Below are 23150 nucleotides of genomic sequence, written 5' to 3'. Positions count from 1 at the left end.
CATCTGTCGACGGTCAGCTGTGCAAAGTTTATTTACTTTTTGTTGAAAACGATACAAACAGAAAATACGTTGATCCAACATTTACGACCAAAACTCTAAATAGCCTGTTTTTGGATACTTACTACCAAGGCCTTTTTTTCAAACAAACTTCAAATTTATTGGATTTACTACTATCAACTAGTAAATCCGACTACAAATATTTTTATTGTCCTTTTTCTTCCACATTCCTATTTTTTTGAACAAAAAATTTGAAGACGATTTATAATGTTGGTGTAAACAGTATATAATTTAAAACATATTGTCACATTTCTGTTAATGAATTAACATTTGAGAAGTCAACAATGTTAAACAAATACATAATTGACCAAAATAGAGAAGTTTAACCATGTTTTTGGACCACTCCATTTTGTGTATGACTCCTATTATTTTGGAAGTAACTATATATATGTTTATTAGAGTGGTTTTAAAAAATCGACGTCGGATTTTTGTATGCTGCACCATCCTAAAATGTTTAGTTTTGTTAAAAAGTAAGAATACAAAAGTTTGAGGTCATTCGGAATATGTTAAATCGTGCCACTGGGGCCTCAAAATTTCCATGGGCCCTTAATATAGCTAAAATTAAAATCTGACCCGATTTTCGAAATTTTTTGTAGAATTACTTGTTTAGCCACTACAAACAACTGGTAAATTTTTTTCATCGATTGGACAATAAATGTGGTCTATAGAGTGATTTTATGAAAATTCGCCTCTGGTCCCATACAAATTCGCCTTTAGCCCCATACAAATTCGCCATACAAATTTTAAAGAAATCGCTCTACACACCACCTTTATTGTCCAATCGATGGCGCGTCCAATTGGAGTTACTGGTTCCCCGATAGCAATTTTACATAATACACATAAAACATCTGAAAAACCCCAAAAGGGTTACACAATTTGCACTAAATTAGATCTTATATATTGAAACAGACCACGCTGACATACATATATCCAGCCTAATTCACATCGCTTCGTCAGGACTCTTTTATTCAATGACCACTATACTCTTTAATATATGTATGATTACCTTTGATAGGGACAAGTTAGCCTATTGCGGCCAGTTTTAGAATTGTGCAGTTGTACTTTCTTGTATTGGCGCTCCAAGCTAAAATACTTTGCTTGCACCTGAGATGTATTAACTTCATGTCCGCAAGCTGTGAGATCCTGGGAAATTTTGTTCCACATTTGACTTTTATTTTTTAGTGACCCAACTTTCCCAACCAAAGGTCTATATTCTTTTACTTTTGCAATGAGCATTTTCGTGGATGAATCCAGCCACACAAACTTTTTTTGATCTTGTAGCCAAGTTGAGGAATCGTAGGGATCATCGACATTCACAGATTCTGTGATCGAGTCTACATCTGTAGATGCTTGGGTATATTCACTGAAAACTATTTCATCGTAATTTTCCAGATCAGGTACACTATTTGCTGCAACTGTCTCCCTGTAATGGGGATCTGTAATCAAAAAATGCATCAATTTGATTCCACATTTTTTATCTCATACTTACCAATAGTAACCCGTTTATATGTTCCTGGAGAACAAACCACGTCTACTTTTCTTTTATTCATGTTGTTATTTATCCAAAAAATATAAAATATTCTCCGGCTTTCGATTTATTCTTCTTTTTCAAATGCACTAAAATAAAAAAAATATTCCACTGCGTACAATTTGTTCTGCTTGTTAACGCGCCAATGTTTTTGTTTTGGAAATCAGCTGTTATTCTGCTAAAGTTACTAAATGCTAGCTCTGTTCCTTTACGTGCAAGAATCTTCAAGTTTTACCACTTTTTACTCGAAAAGCGTTCCTTTACTTCAGACACCATACAATTCATATGGTAGCAGTTTACAACTTTTGCTACTTTTGCCGGTTTTACCACTTTCAAAAGTAAAGGAACAGACCAGCTGTCTTTTTACTTTTTTCTCTATTTGCGTGCGAAAGAGCAAAATTCTTCTTACTCTCTGAAAGGAAGTTACTGAGAAAATCTTACTAAAAAAGTAAAAAGACACAACTATAGTCTTAAGCTGGAGACACATCCAAAGACAAAGTGCTGCCAAGTGTCAATTTTTCTTTACTCTTCTACCAGAAATGATCGAATCACTTTAAGCTGAAAACACATCCAATGTTGGAGTAAAGTTTTGTCTCATTTTGGTAAAAGACATAGTGCTGCCAAGTTTCAATGTTTCTTTATTCTTCTACCAGTAATAGCACAAAACTTTACTCAAACATTGGATGTGTTTTTTTTTTCATCATGTTTAAGAAAATTTCGTGGTGGAGAGCATAAAAGTTAACGCTTTTTTGCGTGTTCATATTGACATCACTCGTATCAGTATTGATCAGATGGGCTCCGCCAAGCAGAAGTTGAAACAAAACAAAATACAAACAGTTGATTTTTGTATTTTTGTGATTATACAACTCGTCTGTACGTCCGTTTATTTTACGGTCATATATTCGTGTGCTTATTTAAACGTGTAAACGTGTTTTTTACCCGAGCATTATCAATTGAATGTTTTATTTTAATTGAAATATTTTCTTCTTTTAATTGAAATTAATTTAAATGGTGCGTTTGTTAATTGAGAGACTTGTGAAATAAAGAAAAATAATAAAAAAGAAAGTGCACTGTCTCCATAAGGACGGAGAGTTTTAGCGCTTACAAGCAACCACCTTGATTTGATCGAATCACTTGGTAACAGCAAAACAGACGATAACATTTAGTTGCACCTCCATATTAAAGGTGATTTAAACAAAAAAAAAAAAGTCCACAGCGAGGCAAAAAGAATTAAGAGGAATCTAATAATATAAACATACCAACAAAACTACCAGTGTCGCCCTCTATCTAACGCAAATAAAAAGTGTGAGGAAATAACTTACTCTCGCCCTATTCAAAAAAGAACTCATTCGTTAGGATCAAAGTAACCGTCAACCGTGCTGATTGTCTCACAGTTTTAGTTAGACCATTCATAGCTAAAATTTCTTTGTTTACAATTTACTCCGACAGCAAAGTGATCTTGCTTATTTTGTTGTTTCACATTTTGACATTTGCTATCATCCCCTTTCTTGTTGGTGATTTCCAATGTAGCCATAAGGGTATTAAATTAACACGAACGTGTTTTAATAATTGTTTGAGTTTGACTTTAGAGAGAGAGAGAGAGAGTTCGTGTTAAAATATTGTTATTGTGTCGTTTTTTCGTGCAATATTGCATTAATGAGTTATTACGTGTTTTTGTGCAATTATTTCGCGTCTATTCAACTGTCAAAACTACAAGTTAATTACATTTTCATTCATCTTCAGAGTGTCAATTGACGGTCCGTTTGTCACGAGATTTTAACTATTCTTGGTAAGTGATTATTGTAACATTTACAATGTAAATATCTAGTCATAAGAGAGAGAGAGTTTTTTATAGGAGTGTTACCAGATGTAAACACTTTCTATTTGGAAAAAAAGTAAGAAAGGTCTATAGCCAGGTCAGGCAATTAGGCGCCCGTGCGCGCTCATTTAACGTTGCTCTCTCCACACACACAATTCAACCCATTGAAAAAGCATGCACTCACACAATGACGCCCCGTAAAGTATGCAATAGAAAAGTATGGTGCCTGACGCTGGTCTATAGTCGATCGTGGCCGACAATGTGATACATTACATGGTATAATAACCCTGTGTTTACAAACGACAGGACAGTTGAGTTGATGTATTGATTGTCAAAAGCCCAAAACTTGCCTGTGTGACGTAGGCGTCCAGACACTGCAAAAACAGTTGTAAAACTATGAATGAAAATCATTGATTCCTTTTCGTTTTCCGTTCAAATATTTTGTTTTTGTACATATTCTTTTGTTTTCAGCACATTTGAATTATCATCGCACTTCTTTTTCACAAAAATGTCAAAAATTTGTTAACCCGACTGTCTTTGAAAAAATGATTGACAGCTGGGAGACCAACGACAAATATATGTATGTGTTAGTAAATCAGAGTTGTATTTGAAGACAAACTGTCTGGTGTAAACGCCTAGTAAAGTATAGGTAGGCCAGGTATGAAAATCGCTGAAAAATACAACCCTGTAGCCATGGCTTAAAACGTCAAATGACCTGGAGCCATAATAAAGGTAGATGTATATGCATATTTAGTCGGTTTTACAAAAACATATGAAATTTAGATCTTATTTTAAAAGTACCAAATAGAGTAAAAAGTAAAAATCACCTTAGTTATGCTCCAGAATATTATTGCTAGATAACTGTACCAAAAATAGGAAAAGTTGTACCCAAAACTTAAGACAGCGAAAACAAAAATGCCATTCTCTTATCTTCTACTTGACAAGTTTGGCTGATCTAACGTCGTGATTGTTGGCTTCCGATTTGCAGATACAGCGACATTTCATCTAGAAATTTGACAATATTTTTAATTTTTCCGTTCCCGTACTTTTAGAACATATTTCAATACATGTATGTCAATACTTGACAAATTGTTCTTTGGCAAGTATTACTGCATATTAAAAAATCAACAATCTTAATCCCGGGCCACACTAGAGTAATTTCACTGAAATTTTAACATGAAATTATGCGTCTCTAGATCGAGTTCCATAGTAGAGTACAATCATAAAATTGCTGTAATGGGGAATTCGGCCTAAGAGCACCTAATTTCATGAAAATTTTTAATGAAATTTACTCTAGTGTGGACCGGGACTTATTTAGCCACGCGAATAAAATTTCTTGTCCTTGTTTTCAATTTTGAGATATAAGCTTTGTTCCCGTACTTTTTAATAGTAAAGCTCGCAAAAGAGAGAAAAATTGTTTTCACAGAAAAGTTTTTCCAAAAAGTTCGGGAACGCAAAAATAGAAAAAAACGTCAAAAAAGCTGGAACAAATGTCAAAGTCAACGTACCAGCTCAAATTTGTCGAGTAAACAGTTTTTAAAGAGAGCGTAATTCAGCGCAATTTTTGTTTAAAGAGATATCAACATTTTACAACTTTTTTGTGCACGGGAACGGGTTTTCGGGTAAAATGTGTAAAAGTCGTAAAAATTGTAAAAACTTTTTAGTTCAGGAATAAAGCTATACTGTTAAATCACTTTTTTGGTGGAACAATTCACCGATGCATCTACCTTTATAATTGCTTTTGACAGAATAGGTCATAACAAGAAAAAAATTGTAATCAGCTGTTAGCGGTGCTCTACCTTATACATTATTGCAAACGTCAAATAAATCCTCTCGAAGTGGGTTAACCCTGCAAAAACAAAAATCTAGTGTAACCGTACTATTACAGTGTAATACCCTAGACAGACGGCAGAGTTAATTTGCATTAAAAATTCCTTAATTTGAATTAACTTTTTACCCTGACAGACGATAGTTTCTGCATTTATGAAACAGCTGTTTGTGTTGTTTGTTTGTACCCAGCAGACCATTTCATAAAGTTTTACAAAAGTTCGCCAAAATATGCGAAACGAATATACTTTCTACCATTGACTTTTTCACCACGATAACGCAAAAATAATTTTAATTTATTCGCGATATTTTTGAGTCTTTTTAATATTAAAAAATGTAGCAAAACTCTAAAGAAACATTTGAAGAAGATATTATATTCGATAGAATTGGTATGGTGGGTAATGAAATTCTTGTGAAAATAAAAATTTTAAAAATAGATTTGATAGAAGGCGCAAAAACGATTAGCTGCTATTCTATTCGCGAAAGACCACTACTTATTTGAAAGAAACGCGAAAATTTCTGATTTGTTTTCCTTTTTTATTTTCTTAAACATGGAAATTTGACAAAAGACAATTGATTTTCAACAGCATTGCCATATTGAAATTGCTAAATTCAGTTTAAATTTCCTTTGATTTTGTGCATTAAGAATGTGGATAATGCACGAATTAATTTGAATTAAGGCAGTTAATGCAAATTAACGCTGCCGTCTGTCTAGGGTATAACTCAGATATGCCCAAGGCTTGATAATGATCATGACAATTTTTTCTCACAAAAATTAAAATGTTGTGTACGGGGCCCGTCCGAAATGGTGTCGAGATGTATTTCTAGCTATATCCTTGAGGTCAGCAATAAAAACGATACTTTGATAAAGCTGGCATGTTATGAAAACAAGAATTTTGTGTGTCCTATATATAGGACATTGAGCATACCTGGGGTAATGTGATGATGTAGTGATTACTCCCGCTGTTGTCAGATTTGACGATTTATAATTTTGTAAATTTTTTTGATAAAAAATTGGTAAAGTCATTCAGTCAGTAAAGGGATCTGCGTTAAAACAACCACATGAAAACTTGGCATCACTTAAAATTTTTCATGTGGTTGTTGTTTTTGAAGCACAACGCATCGCTCAACGGACCGAAGCCGAAGCCTTAAGTTATTCTGTTAACATGTAAGACTTTATCGAAATAAAAAATGTCCATTGGAAAAAAATACGATTTTTATTCCAAAAGTGACGATTTTTTGTTAGCTTAAACGCCGTTTGCATTAAGGCTTCTGCACATACGGCGCTTTGACCGTCGCGTTACAACAACCACATGAAAACTTCAAGAACAAACTTGGCATCACTTACACATTTTTCATGTGGTTGTTGTTTTCAACGCGTCACACAACGGATTGTATGTGCCGGGGCCATTAGAGCTTTTTGCCGCGTTGACCTACTTTTTGAAGATTTATTTGACGTCTGCGCTATGAAATTGAAATTTGAAACCCAGCGGGTTTATTAAATCCTCTTAAGTGCAAATAGGGTATTACTAATGGCTATATTACACCATAAGCTCTTTCACATGTATGTAGTCACTTTGAGTAGACTAATATATAGACAAATAGTGCGATGCTCTAACACATTTTTTGAGTTACCGACAAAAATCGGTAAAGTTAAAACGCAAAATTATGAATTACAACTTCAAATAAAAGTTGACAACACTCTTGCTAACGGTAGAATTTTGCTACTACTTTTTATTCTTCGCTAACTTACCGAAAAACATCGGTAATTACCGAAATTATAAGCATTTTAATTTTACCGACAATTGTCGGTAACTCAAAAAATGAGTTAGAGAATCGCACTACAGCTGATGTCATACATGTGAAAAAGCATATGGTGTAATATAGAGATAATATGTCATTGACGTGTCCCACGGTTTTATTTTAGTCTAGTCTATGCATATGTTTATAATTCCCACGACTGTATCTATTTTATTATTTTTTGGTTTTTAGTACATTTATCTTAAACATTGCAATGTATGTTTAACATAAAACCGTTTAACTTAAAAAGTTTTTTACCTATTTTTATTTTCTAGTTTTTAGTTTTTATTTCGCATTCTGTTTAATTCATTTAGTGCTTCATTATTGCATGGTTTCTTGCCCGTTAGTTTATTGCAGTCCAACTCCTCTATACGTAGTCCCTGCAAAGATCTTACTCTACTAAGAACCACGTAGGCTTGACCTTCTTCAAACAGTTTCGCACCTAAGTATACGACTGCGTGATCCACAGTGCTGGCCTGCATTTTATGTATTGTAAAAGCCCATGATAGTTGTTTTGTTAACCTGGCTTCATATTCTTCAGGCGTTTCTGACGCTATCATCTATGTGTATCGCTCACGTTGCTTTGTTAACCTGGCTTCATATTCTTCAGGGGTTTCTGACGCCGTCATTTGTGTATATCGCTGACGTTGCTTTTTTAGCCTGGCCTTATATTGCTCAGTAGTGAGATTCTGTAACTCATTTTTGCTGTTATCGATAATTGTCGGTAAAATTAAAATGCTTATAATTTCGATAATTAACGAAAATTTTCGGTAAGGTAACGATGAATAAAAAGTAGTCGCTAGCCTCTACCGACACAAACAGTGAAGCCAACTTTTCTTTATGTTTTGAGTCATAATTTTGCGATTTAATTTTACCGATTTTTGTCGGTAACAGCAAAAATGAGTTACAGAATCCCACTACAGGTGTTTTTGACGCTAATTGTTCCCGTCGTTTCTGTAATCGACTATTTCTTATACTTTTCTTTCGCTTTTTGAAGCCTTCGTTTACGTTGTGTTGCAGTTTCTGTTTTATTTGTGTTTGTATTTTTTATATATTTTTTTACCATTTTGTTCCCACGAGTAATGGACATTTAAACGGTCGACCCCCCCAGAGGTCCAATAAAGGGGCAAGGCTATGTACAACAGGATGCGCCTGAGTCTTGAGGGGAAAACGCTAACGACATATCATTTTTATCCACCCTAATGCCATACAGTTCTCGGCGCGTTTTAACCTTTTACCTTAACTTGGGTGGTGTACCGCTAACGACGTATCATTTTTAGCCACCCTAACGCCACACAGTCCTCAACACGATAAAAAATCTTGACTTGGGTGGTGGATTCAGGCTGGATTAATCAGATACCTAAATTACAGATTCAATTTCTAAATTTAAATCTTAATTATACGCCATTTAGTGGCTGCGCCCATCTTAAATATTGAGGTTGTATAGTGCACTGTATTCTTCTTGTCAAGCCCTTTTATTTGATACCCATATTGGTGGGATTGATAAAAAATTGTTATCAGCCATTTGGTAGCGGCGGCCATCTTAGATTTCAATTTTGCATAGTAAATTGTATTCTACTTGTAGAGACTTTTCATTTGATACCCATGTTGATGGGATTGATAAAACCTAAGCTATCCGCCATTTTGTAGAGGCCGCCATCTTAGATTAAAATTTTATATAGTATATTGTATTCTACTGGTTGAGCACTTTCATTTGATACCCATATTGATGGGATTGATAAAACCTACGTTATCCGCCATTTTGTAGCGGCGGCCATCTTGAATTTATAATGATAATGAATAAACATAATTGTATTGTCACGAAATTTCAGATTAATCGGTTGACAGGAAGAGGGTGAAATTTGAATTACTAAATTTGACCCAAGAATAAATAATAAAACAAACGGGATGAGCTAAATAAAACCATTTAAAAAAGATGTATGTGAAGCATTGGTGCTCTCTTTCCATTGCTAAAGTTTAGCAGCTAAACAATCCCTGCGGGGAAATAAATTAGTTTAAAGATAGTTTCTAAGTAGCATAAAAATAACCACAAGTGGTTATTTTTCGATTATTTTCCATTACGCCAACTAACTATTTTAACATGGGGATGAGCTAGGCAGTGGACAATTGTCCATCTCTGAATTACTTTTAACTACCCAGCAAAAAGTTTGCCTCCAAAGAGGCAGTTAAATGATATGTACAAGTGATTTGGAAGTGCATCAAATTATGCATTTTCACTCATGATTTTTACAAGAGAGTGACTACGGAAAGAGGCACTCCATTGCACTGCATTTTAACTGACCCTTTGGCACTGCATTTTAACTGACCCTTTGGCACTGCATTTTAACTGACCCTTTGGCACTGCATTTTAACCGACCCTTTGGCATTGCATTTTAACTAACCCTTTGGGGTAGAATAGGAGGCAGTCCAAAGCACGTGTTTTGATACAGGCATTCTGCGGAAATTGTGCAAGCCATTACAAAATATGACAGAACAAATAAAATGCATTATTTGTGTAAAACAAAAATATTAAGAACTTTATTACATTAACACAAATTATGAAAATTCTCCATTGAATTCAATCGCAAACATGCGTGTTTCCTCTTCTCTCCATTTAATCCAAGCTGAACTGTTTTTGCTTCATCTGCTAAATGGATTGTCTTCCCATCACCAGTTATGATTTCGACATGTATTCCAACAGCACTCCATTCGGAAATTTTCTCCTCGTGAGTTACCGGAAAATGTTCACAAATTAAATATTTTTTATTTTGCATTAACAAATGTTTGGAAATGTTAACACGCTTATCTCTTTTTGGAAAATTTATGTCGCTGCCTGTAGAGATGTACAAACTGATTTATGTACATGTAGGGATCTCTAACAACTGCTAATAAAATGTAGCGAATGGAGTGCCTTTTTCACGACTCCGTTTGGACTGCATCCGGATGCTGTTAAATTGTGGGGAATTGGAGTGCCTTTTTCACGACTCCGCTGAACTGCATCCGGATGTTGTTAAAATGTGACAAGTGGATGTGATTCTTTGGATTGCATCCAAATGCGGTTAAAATGTGAGGACTGGAGTGCCTTTTTCACGACTCCGTTTGAACTGCATATAAACATGCCGTGAAAGAACTAGTCTACATTGCACTACTTCCAATTTATTTTGCTGGGTAGTTATAAACCAACTATTTTTAACTAATTTATATCTAACTATTTTTATAGTCAGTTTAAAAATGTTGTTTTTTTGTCTTAAAGAGAGAGAGAGAGAGAGAGAAAAATTTATTTATTATTATTATTTTTTTATTTATTATATTTTATTTATTTTCTATTTCTTTTAATTCATTTTTTGGCTTTTATCTTTGACTTTTAATTTTGACACCAGTTGTTTCTCATTTATGCTCCCTTCCTCTTTTGGTATGTTGAGTCTATCAAAACTAGCTTGTATAATTGTATGTTGCATTTATATCGAAATAATTACGAAAGTGTATATGAGAATTATTTGCGTCGGAAACACATTATTGACTATTTAACGTTTTCAACTGGTTGGTCTTTAGATGACTTTTCAACTAATTTATAGTTGGTTGTGGAAAAATTGCTTTGTAGCCGGATATTTTCAAATTGGTTAATAACTAGTTGAAAAGTAATGCAGAGGTAGTCAGTTTTCCATTTTTTAGCATTCAATCTGGTCGATCTATAGATGACTTTTCAACCTATTTGTAGTTAGTTGTAGAATAATGCATTTATAACAAACTATTTTGTAAACCGGTTGTGAAAAGTCCCGCAGGGAATGAGAGAGAATACGTGTGGTTTGTCTACAGTTTTAAGTATGAGGACGAGCATTGCTGATGTGAAGTATGTTTGTAGTACCCACTATACCAGTTACTGATAATTTTCTAATGTTCGCCCAAACGATATCATTTTCGAAAGTTTTGCAAAGGTTTTTTTTCTTGTGTTTTTAGTTTGTTCGTCAAAAGTTCGAGAACGATATCATAATAGGTCCATACCTTAACGACGAAAATTTAGCAAGTTATTTTTTTTCACAAGAAAAAATGTTTCTCGAAACAATTTTTTAATTTGGATATTTTTTTATTGTTTTAAGAACTAATTTATGTAGTTGGTATAAAATTCCCATTTGCATTTTTCAAAAAAAAAAAGAAATCGTTACAAATGGTACGAATAATATAAACAATTGCTCTGTTCCTGAACCTGGAAGAAGCTACAATTGTATATGCATGTACAATATGACCATGTGCAAATATGGCACGCGGAACCGTTCCCGAGAAACGGGTCATTTAACTAAATACAGACCAAGGGAATGGTCTCGAAACATTATTTGGTCGAGGAATGAATGCCTTACAGATACGCTTGTTTGGTCGATCCTGACATAAAGGTCTAATTGAAACTGGCTATAACTTGGCTCAAGGATCAAAATACACAAATTTATGGGGTACCAATCATCATATGTATGTTGTTCCAGGTAGCAGCCATATTGTTCAACAACTCTAATCATTAAGGTTTTGTTTTGAACAACAATAAGTGATCAAGTTATGCTGAAAATCGTTTCAAGGACAATAGCCTGTTTGTAACCACATCCAAAGAACTATAGAATTCACTACAAACAACTAAAATATTGACAGTTTTGATCCTAAACTCAACTAAAAATAATTTTATTGTCCTTTTCCTTCCACACTTCTTCGGTTTTGAGTCAAACTATGAATCAACCCTATTTCTGATATCTATTTCTGAAGTGAAGCGCGTTTCGTATAGGACTTTCTGCATCGATCGAAACAAATTGTAGCCGGAAGGGGCAAGGTCTGGACCATACAGCGAGTGGTTTAAAATTTCCCATCCACTGTTTCTAAATTGTTTTTGGCCGATATTGCAACATTTGGCCGAGCGTTGTAACAATGAATTGCGCCTCTCGGGCCCAATTTCCCTGCTTTTGAATGAATCCCAATGCATTTAAACGTTAGGAAATGGCTAACGATAATGCAATATCTTCTTATGTTTGACACCAATCTTCATGGAGTAATTACTACAATTCCTCATTTTAAAACTTTTTTGGCTCCTTGTCATCAATGCTAAAATCAGCGCTTATGTATAGCGTAAACCATCTTTTACAAGTTTTTTTCAGAGGGTGAGTGGTGGCCGTCGAACAATGTTCCATTGCAACTACTTAGAAACGGTTCTGTGATTTTAGCTTTTAATTTTAACTGTGATTTTTTTTATATTGCCCCATAGGGGCAAAATGTGCCTCATCGAAATAATAGTTTTAGACCCCAAGTTTGGACGAAATCCCCATGTTTCGACGAAATCCGTTTCTGACAATTTGGAGTCGATTTAGCAATGTCCGTCTGTCTGGCTGGCTAGTGCGCACGATAACTCTCGAATGGATCAACCGATTCGAACCAAATTTTGGGTATTGTAATATTTTGCCTAAACTTAAAGTTCGAAGATGGGCCATTCCAGTCCACACCTTCTGGTACCTCCCCCACAAAAGTTCGAAAATGTTTGGAAAATTTGTGCACACGATAACTCTTGAAGGGAGTAACTGATTTAGTCCATGCTTTGCACATCCTGAAATTTCTATCAGACTTAGATGAGGTTCCAATATGAACTCAATCGGTCCACTCCTTCGGGTACCTCTCACACAAAATTTCGGAAAAGTTCAGTTTAGGACCAGCACTGGAATTGCTTTGATTTTTGTTGTAACAACTTGTATTCACTGCCCCCCATACGACATATACTTTTATCAGGGGCAAGCCCATACTTCCTGACAAAATAGCCTGTAGTGTGATTCTCTAACTCATTTTTTGAGTTACCGACAAATGTCGGCAAAATTAAAACGCAAAACAAGTAAAAAAGAATCAATTGGCTTTGCCGACAGAGATATACCCTCAGCCTATGTGAATTGAAATATTAATCTACGGACAGATCGAATGTATTTCGGGTCTTTTTAAAATTTTGAACTTGCCGACGATAATGTGGATTAGGATTTGGGAGGGGCTACTTAAATGAATAGACGAGGTAGGAAGTGGATCTGATTTTAAGAGTCTTATCTTTTTGATATATATTGGTCACACTAGTTATTTCATTGGGTCATCTTATAACTTTTGGACCCGTATGTCAGGAAGCATGGACTTGTCCACGGAAAACATAATATGACTGTAAACAGCAGGACCACAATGAACCGCATCGGCATTCATTTTTCCGAAATTTTGTGTGGGAGGTACCCGAAGGAGTAGACCTATTGAGACTATATTGGAACCTCAGATTACTCTGGTAAAAAGTTTCCGCTATACAAAGTATTAATCAAATCTGTCTCTCCCTTCAAGAGTTATCGTGCGCACAAACTTCATGAACATTTTCGAACTTTTGTGGGGGAGGTACCGGAAGGAGTGGACCGATGTAGCTCATCTTCGAACTTAAACTAAGTTTGGACAAAATATTACGAAAGCCAAAATTTGAACCGAGTCGTTTATCCATTCGAGAGGTATCGTGGGCTCCAGCAAGCAGGACAGGCAGACAGACGGACGGACATGGCTAGATCGACTCCAAATTGTCTGAAACACATTTCGTCCAAACATACTTGGGGTCTAAAACCATTATTTCGATGAGGCACATTTTTATCGTATCAAAGTGTATATACCCTCTTTAGCACAAAGGCTGAGGGTATAATTATGAATGAAAAATTCAAATAAGAGTTGACAACACTGTTGATATCGCTAGAACTTTACGACTGCTTTCTTTTGGTCGCTAACTTGCCGACAACTATAGTTAATTACCGAATTTATAAGCAATTTAATTTTACCGATTTTTGTCGGTAACTCAAAAAATGTGTTGTAAAAAAATCCCTATGACAACGTGTTACTTGTTGGAGCGCAAGATAACTCTCGAACGGATCTGCCGATTCGGTCCAACATTTGGCCTTCGTAATATTTTGTCTAAACTTAGTTTATGTTCGAAGATAAGCCATATCGGTCCATTCTTTCCTACCTCCTCCACAAAAGTTCAAAAATGTTCGGAAAAACTGTTCGCATGGTAACTCTTGATATTATGTATTCCGTGGACAAGTTCATGTTTCCTGGCATACTGGTACAAATGTTATACGATGACCCACTGAAATGACTAGTGGGTGCGATATCTATCGGAAAGATATGAATTCCAAAATAATATCCATTTTCATAATGGACTATGTCGGTCCATTCCTTCAAGTATCTCCTCCACAACACATTTTAAACCCAATCCAAAATTCTGAAAGGACCCTAAAGGACATAGGCTGAGGGTATACCTCTGTCGGCAATGCCGACTGATACCTTTTTACTTGTGTTTTTTTTTAAGATCCCTTATAGTTTGTTGTGTTTTGACCATACGTAATATATAGACATATATAAAAACAAAAAAACACTCATATTTTAATAAAAAACATTAAAAAAAACTCTAAAATCTGCGGAATTTTGACCAGGAATAATTATTCTGAACCGTTCGTTAGCTGTCAAAATGCATTATTGTGTATTGTATGTGATTACATACAAAACGAAAATAATAGCGAGCGAAATTTTAACAATATTTGACGTTTGTTCTGTATTTGAGCAACTGATTCCGTTATGGTTGAAATCCAACTACTAAAGCACTCTTTATCGAATTTTTGGGCGTTGTCTTTAAAATTCACTTTAGAAACATACATACGGATATGTCCATTAATTCCCCGAATTTATAAGGCAATTTGGTTGACATTTTTCAAGCAGTTACATTTAAATAACGTAATGATTTATAGCATATTTCTTGTACGTCAAACTTGGCATATAAAAAATAAGTGCATATGTTATGTACACATATGTATATATGTAGTTTTAATAACTTCTACGTTATCTAATATTTATTTTCATTACTCGTATTATACACTTTTTCGGGAGATCTCATAAATTTTACAAACATTTTATGTTTGCATTTAGGCAGCGGTATTAACGTCAACCGAGATAAGAATGTCAGCCAGCCAGTCAGTCAGTAGTACCTAACACCCACTATATTCGAAGTGGAACAACTATGCACTATGTCTTCAATTGATTGAGAGCGAAAAAGTGATGGTTGTTTTAGATTAATTATTGATGGTAGAAATTTGTAACAACCAGACGGTAGAGTTATCTACCCTGCAAGCAAAAGCTATCGCGGAAGTGACTTAGGCGTGTCGCCCAGGGCGATGGAAACAGTCGCGGCGATAGTCGCGGAAGGCACCCTGGAGTGCCCTCCGTTGTGAAGAAATGAACCACGCCGGCGTGTCGTCTTGGAAGTCACTCCAGGGACACTTCTGGAAGATCGTTTCCGCGATAGTTCTTGGAATTAACAAACATATTTTTTTTTATTTTTGTTTTTTATTAGGAGGATTGGTGTTTTTTATTTTTTTCATTTTACTTATTTTTTAATTTTTATTTATTTTTAAGTATGCTCTTTTAGAGAAATTATTCTTTGGAATTTCCACCTACATTAATTTTGTCATTTTAAAAATGTGATGTTATGCTGCATGACTTGGGAAGCGAACCTGGACCTTCAGAGTGCAAAGCGAGTATGCTTACCACTGCACCACCGTCTCATTTAATACTCACATAGAAAATGTTCTATATTTGTTCAATGTGCTGGATCTGAAATAAATGTAAACAATCGCCTTGGAAGTCGCACATGAGTCCCTGCGAAGTGTCGGCATACGCGATAAAAGGTAATCACAAGAAGGCAATAGAAATTGTTTGTGTAATTCAACAACGATCTTCCTTGGCGTGTCTCCGGAGTGACTTCCTAGGCGAGGGAGTGAGTGAGTCACTTCCAAATGCAGGCAGGGTACACACGTATAGGTATTCTGCAACATGTATTAAGGCCTTCAATACTATGGCAGAATAGCTATTAATGAACGCATATTTTTTGTTTTTGTTGCAAAAGATTATTGCCATGAACGTAATGTACTTGGTAGGGATTTCATAGAGGTGATTTAACTTTATTTTATCAAGCCAACCTTATATTACATATGTACGTATGTATGAATATATGTATTTGTAATGTACTAGGGCTTATATTTAATCAGATGTTTTATTTGTTAAATATTCGTATGTATGTAGGTAGTAACTGTTACATGAGTATAAATAGCCTTTTTTTAGAGAAAACAGATAATTCCCTATAACAGATATAACGAGGAGAATTTTCGAAGAAAAAACTTTTAAGTAAATGTGTAGTAATTGTAATACATTACATGTGTTCAAACTGTGAGGATCAATTGTTGTTGTTGTACCAGTATTTAACATGTTCTTTATGCTCGTTTCCCTGGTTAATCTGGTTCTGTCTCCATTTCTAGGAATGTGGCTGTTTCTACTGGAGTTAGTTGAGTAGGTTTGGCAGGGCAGTTGAAAAAGTGAAGTGCGTCGTGCGGGCCTGTGTCGCATGTTGGGAATTCAGACGGCTGCCCCACCCCGAGCGTAGTTGAGTCAAAACTACTATGGTTTGTCGTGGCAGCTGATGCTCCTCAGATGCGATAGATGGGGAATGTTGTCCAAGGGCCGCATTTACAAGATAGTTGTTTATGGCATCTGCGACTGCATCCGGGGAATGCGATTTAAACCTAAGCATCCCTCCGGACAGGCCTAGGTTGGGGTCCTATCCTGCATATTGTATTTAGTATGGCTCTCACGGTAATACTTGAGCAGGTACTGCAACGAAAGCATGTCATTGTGTTGCTGTACTGGAATACATGAGGATGCACTCTGTTGCAGTTCCCAGGGCAGCATTCTGACAGGTTTGAATAGTTTTCCATTGCGTTGCACTTATATTCGTTGACCAAACTGGCACCGCATAGCTTACCACAGACCGACCTATCTCTTTATACATATATGGTCAACAAGGTTTCTATATCTGCACCCCAAGTTCTGCCGGCTAGGGACTTAAGGACCTTAATCCTACATTTCAGCTTGTGGCAGATGGCTGTGACATGCGGGGACGATATAGAAATGCTGTTGAATGTGACCCCTAGAATTTTGAGGTTGGAAAAATAACATCAGGAAAGGTGCCTGACGCCAAGATCGTACAATCATCCGCATCCGTTACCATATGAATGCCCTGAGGAGGGGGCGAAATACAGGAGAGGTAGGGATTAATCAGTTCCTGTGATATCACCCCACCTTGGGTAACTCTCTTTTTTACTGCACGGGGCTTGGACTTTTTGTTCCCTAATCCACGTACGACTGGTGTCCGCACATAACCAACGTTTCAAACTTGGCCGGAGGGTTGTCTGCTCGATGTCCTCAAACAGCGTGGAGTGCTTGACAGTATCAAAGGCTTTTGATAAGTCAATCGTCATCATCACTGTTCTATCACATGGCTTGCTCCGGTTTAGTCCTCGACTAATATGTGTGGAGATAGCGTGCAGCGTTGTTGTTATGCTGTGCTGCTTACCGAACCCATGTTGATGATCGGCAAACTGGTTAGCTATCTCTGAGAAGGACTAAAGCCTCAAGGATCTTTGTTACGGACGACAAAAGCAAAATCGGTCTGTATGATTCTCCTTTGCTGGCATCGTTGCCTGATTTCAGTAGCGGGGCCACTCTACACATTTTCCAGACTTCGGGAACGATGTGGGTGGCTAGCGACAGGTTGAGAACTTTGGTGAGATACTCGACTCCGGGTACATACAGCTGTTTCAACATTACCATGGAGATTCCATCATGATACAATGCTTTGGATGATTTAGCATTCCTGATGAAATTAGCAACATCACCCATTGTAAATTATGGTGATTCATCCTCGGCAGGAGAAGATCTAATGCCATATAGTACTCTTCTCTTCACCCTGTCACTCCCGGGGTTCTCGACAAACTGTCGATTGAAATATGTTGCGGACTTCTTCGAATAAGTCAGTGTAACGTCGCCAAACGTGACTTAGGTCCTATCTTCCTTCTCTCCAGGGTTCGAGAGTGATCTAATCGTTGCCCACAATTGACTTATTCCGGTTCCATTGTTGTAACTTTTCAGATGATTTAACCACTTGCTCCGCTTATGCTCATCGCCCAACCTGTTTACTTCTAGTGTCAGATCCTTGACTCTGGGATCACTGGGGTTGGCAGGACTAAGCTCATCATGCTCTTTTGCTAATCCCGTCACCTCTGCTGGGTCTCACTTCGGTTATTCGACCAGCATGTATGTATATGGTGAGAAGTTGCAGCATTGATGATGTCTCGGAACGTCCTTTCTGCTACGCGAACATCAGATGCATTGGGCAGATCTCTAAAGCGGTGATTAGTGAACTCTATGAAAGTCGGCCAATTGGCTTTCCCTTGATTGATGAAAGTGTTGCGTTGGGAGGTGATGAAATCGGGCGGTCTCCTGATGGAGACAATTATGGGGAGATGGTCTGATCCAAGAAAATGTAAGAACGTGGTTAACATCGACCGGGTCGAACTTTTTATTCCCACCAGTACAAACTGTATTGAAGTAATTGTGAACAATTACTAACTACTAAGATATTCATCTAAGTTTAGTCTAATTCCTTGGAGGAGAATAATATTTTAACTGACAATAATCACTTTATACTGAACATTTTCTGTGTGGAAGTTTTCTACCCACCGTGAGTGCGGTTCTATGGGGGCTATATAAAGACCTATACCCACAAATTTCTGGTTGAAAGTTTTATACCGTCAACGAGGACTAAACACAAAATGTCAGCCATTTCCTTGGGATATTGAGGCCACAACCTTCAGAATATCGGAAATCGGGAGGTACCGTTTTATGGGGGCTATATAAAGACGTGGACCTATACAGACAAATTTCAGGTGGAAAGGTTCATTCCCCCCAGCGACGACTAAATAACAAATGTAAGCCATTTCGGTGTAATATTGGGGTTAAAACCTTGAAAATACCGAAAATCGAATGGTTCCGTTCTATGGAGCCTACATGAAGACGTGGACCTATACAAATTTAAGGTGGGAACTTTATACTCTCAACGAATACTAAATACCAAATTTCAGCTATTTCGGTGGGATATTAAGGCCACAATCTTCAAAATACCGAAAATCGCGAGCTACGGTTCTATGGGGTATATATAGGCCCACATACCCACAAATTTCAAATGGAAAGTGTTATGCCTCCAACGAAGACTAAATACCCAATTTCAGTTCTTTCGTTGTTATAAGGAGACTAACACCTTAAAAATACCGAAAATCGGGAGGTACCATTCTATGGTGGCTATTTTAGAAATGTGAACCGATATAGCCCATTTTCAATACATCCAAGGAGTAATAGAAACTTCAATACAAAATTATAAAGCTCTAAAAATTACGATCTGTATCTTGCTTTCAACAGAAAGATTGACATGGCTATTTTAACTTAGAATTTTATTCAGTTGAAGAATATACACAGCTAACTAACATTTTTTCCGAATTCTTTGCGAATTTGGTCAGAATCTCGGCACAAGTTGCCGATTCTGATGCCGAATTCTTTCCGAATTCGGTACAAAAGTTGTATGGCCGTGTCCACCGAGTTCGGAAAGAAATTTCTAAGAAAATTCTAACAAAATATTAGAGTTTCGCAACGAAATCGGTCCGAATTCGGAAAAAAATTCTGGAAAATTCGGTGGAAAATTTAAATTTTTTGAAGAAAATCGGTCCGAATTCGTGAAGAAATTCTGGAAAAATTCGAAGAAAAGTTTAGATTTTCTGAAAAAAATCGAAAGATATTCTTCGGCGCTGACGCCTTTGATACTGACACACAACACAGAACAAATATCCCCACTCAGGGACAATTTTCTTTTAATGCGCTATTTATGGATGATTCTAATTTCAAACGTCCTAATGATTAATAGGAGAAGAATGTGCACAAATATGTTGAAGCTATCAACACTAGCCTGAATTATTATACATATGTTGCATTTATATTAAAACAATTCAAAAATTGTATATGCGAATTTTATAAAGATCACTTTGTTTTTCGACAACAATCGAACAAAAAAATCCCTCAGAAAATCGATTAGAAATCGGAACGAGATTCTTAAGGTTCTTCAGAATATATGCAGAGATTCTAAAAAAAAAGTTTTAGAAAATCGGTACAATTTCTGGAAAAATATTAGAGAAATCGACAAATATGTAAAAAATATTCAGAAAATTTCGGAAAAAAATCGGAAATCAGAGCCCTCGCAAAAAATTGTTAGCTGGGTATATACTGTATAGGGTCTCCGACGCAAATTTCGAAATGATAAATTTAATTATACCCTCCATATTATTGTGGAGGGTATAAAAACGACGGGTTGTCAGGTGACGTCATCTGTCAGACCAGGTGACACGATGGTTATGTCTTTGAAATTCTCCGTTAATTCTGGTAGGGGCATCCTCATTGACCGTGCAAAACGTAGAGCTATCAATCTGTTCAGAAAGCACTATACCCCTCTGGTCGTTTCCGAAGACCGAATACCAAAACTCATGATGAACACTAAAATCCCCCGAGACCAGACGCACGCAGAAAAATATATGTTAGATATATGTTTGGATACAAACAAATATTTGTTTGGGGCTGGTTGCAAACAAATATATGCTGGGATCCAAACATAATTTGTTTGTGTCCAAAAAATATATGTTTGCAACATATCTGAATTTATTTGGTACCCAAACCAACATATTTTTTTATGTTAGAACATATTTTTATAGGTGGAGAGAGGATTTTTGTCAAAGAGAGTAACAACAGGGCTCTCGCGGCTGCGGAATGCTGGTTTATAATAAAGAGCTGTATGCATGGTGTAATAGGAGCCGCAGAAGTTTTGTGATGTGTATGCGTAAAACACGTGTGTTTCGTGCTTTGTTGTTGTTAACCAACGTTGCAAGCGAAGAGGAAAAGAAAAAATATGTTGGTATTTTTTTCGTCAGTATTCTAGAGGCAATCGTTGAGTAAAGACGGTAAAGTGAGTGAATAAATCAGTGTTTTGTCTTTTCTTAAAGAAATTGTGCTTTTTAGTAAATTAAATGTCCAACATATTTTATAATTGAATCAAAAAGGTGAATGGAAATATTTTATTGGACAAGGAAGAAATTGCATTTTTTGCATTTACATATGTATATAATCATTTAATTCCAGATGCCGATTTCCCGCTGATGATTTGAACTTTGAAGAAAATGTGTGTTTATTTCACAACTAAGGAGAAGCGTTCAACGATGTTTCTATATAATTTTTCCTTTTTAAAAGTGTGACTTTTTATAAGTTATTTCATTCACTTTTTCTTTTATTAAAGTCTGTTTTGTCTTTGGAATTTTTTATGCACCTATGTGATTCAAGATTCAAGATACATATATTTTATTGAGGCTTTTACACAACTATAAGGAAATATTTGACGTATAACAAGGAAATATTAAAATTTTAAAGTATTATTTTAATTCGTTGAGAGGTTAATAGCAACTTGCTTCGGAGAAGAGTTTTCAAAAATGGACATGTATAAGTAGTTTACCAGTGTTTGCTCCCGACACTTTGTCTAAAATAATAGTGGATATTTCCATAAAAACAACTTAAACTAATTCTACTTAATACTAACTCAAAATTAAATAAAAAAATACAAAACGAAATCTTTTAAATATTAAAGATGCACAAAAGAAAAAAAACTAACCTCTATGAGAGCCAGGAGTTGTGTTAGTGTAAAAATCAGCGAGGAGCGAAGATGTTGGATTAAAATCATTCGGTATATGTATTTCCCTTATGATGCCAACAGGAGACAAATAGTTGATATCTGACCAGCTAAATTCACGTTGGTGATTGTAAACGTCTTTAACCAATGTATTATCGTGATTGGACAAGCTATCAACAAAATTCCTAAGATAGTTAAGTGCATATAAACCAATAGGTATAATGGAACATTCAGAATAAATGTGACAATTAGAGTATCTTTTTATAGGATTCTGAAAATTCTTATTCTCACACAGCCTGAGCACCTTTCTTTCACAAACCTCAAGCTCTCGAACAACCGAAGGAGAAATGCTAAACCATATTGGAAAAGCATACACTAGAATAGGTCTTATGCAGGGCTTGTAAATTAAGAGCTTTGTCATAATAGGCGTTGTTTTATTGCACAAAACACCGGCTAGAGCTCCTTTTGCTTTATTTGCTTTACGTAGTAATAATCTGGCGTGTTCATTAAATTTGACTAACTTATTGAAATGAATACCCAGATATTTAAAACAGTTCTTAAACTGAATTTCATTTCCATTTAAAATTAGTTTCAAGGACTTACTTTCAGGCACGACATATCTTGCACATTTTCCCGAAGCATTTCTGAGACACAAGGCTTCGCATTTTTCAACATTAATCTTAATTCCCCAGGAAGAATAGTAGTCGCTAACTACAGAAAGCAACTGTGGGAGACTCGGAATGTGCATATAACAAAGAATCATCTGCGTATAAAATACTTCTAGAATCATCACAGATATGTGGGAAGCCATGAATAAAAATGGTGTACAAAAATGGAGCCAAGATAGATCCTTGTGGAACCCCGCAATGTATACATCCAAGTGTACTTATATTCCCATTAAAGCCCACAAAGAATTTCCGATTATCGAAAAAGCTGCAGAAAAGCTTAATAGTATGTCCGTTAAACCGCAGGATCACCAATTTAAAGAGGATTCCGTTATGATAAGCATTGTCAAATGCTTTCTCGATATCTACATTTACGTTCTCTTAAATTCCTCACGCATTGTCGTGGAATTTCAGTAATGCATGAGTGGTTGAGTGCCCTTTTTTAAATCCAAACTGATACTTCTTCAACTTCATTTCGCATCTTCCCTAAAATTAGTATTTCGAATAATATCCCTAAATTCGAAAGCATTGATATTGGGTGAATATTGTTAATATCACAGTTGCCAGGTTTTTTAGCTATCGGAATAATTTTTGCTATTTTCACATCATTAGGAAAGTAGCAATTGTTAATGCAATTATTAAATATTATGGTTAAAAATTCCAAAGCCAAAGAGGGCAGTTTTTTTATAATATAATTGGACAGGTTGTCGAACCAGATGATTTTTTATTATTCAATAACACTATGCAACACTGAAAATGCAAACAACTTCTCGTATGCATTTTTTGAAAGTACATATTTAGACTACAAACACCCTCGTA

General features: G+C 35.9%; 2 protein-coding genes across 2 annotated transcripts in view; one reads left to right on the top strand and one right to left on the bottom strand.

The window, feature by feature from the left end:
* Nucleotides 1-801: 801 nt before the first annotated feature.
* On the bottom strand, nucleotides 802-1765 carry LOC141402274 (uncharacterized). Its single transcript, XM_073983177.1, has 2 exons — nucleotides 1547-1765; nucleotides 802-1493 (listed from the first exon to the last, which is right to left on the bottom strand). Exons 1-2 carry the CDS (start codon nucleotides 1605-1607, stop codon nucleotides 1060-1062), a joined length of 495 nt encoding a protein of 164 aa, XP_073839278.1. The 5' UTR covers nucleotides 1608-1765; the 3' UTR covers nucleotides 802-1059.
* A 544-nt stretch (nucleotides 1766-2309) lies between these two features.
* lama (phospholipase B domain containing lamina ancestor) overlaps nucleotides 2310-23150 on the top strand; it is a 111021-nt gene continuing 90180 nt past the window's right edge. The window contains exon 1 of the mRNA XM_073987544.1: nucleotides 2310-3374. The gene's annotated coding sequence lies outside the window, so the exon portion shown is untranslated. The remainder of the gene's footprint in view (nucleotides 3375-23150) is intronic.

The sequence above is a fragment of the Musca autumnalis genome, unplaced genomic scaffold (assembly GCF_047663935.1).
Source record: "Musca autumnalis isolate F117 unplaced genomic scaffold, ASM4766393v1 scaffold_4, whole genome shotgun sequence".
NCBI lineage: Eukaryota > Metazoa > Arthropoda > Insecta > Diptera > Muscidae > Musca > Musca autumnalis.
Note: the sequence above shows the minus strand (reverse complement) of the source record. Positions and strands in the feature narration are given on the sequence as shown.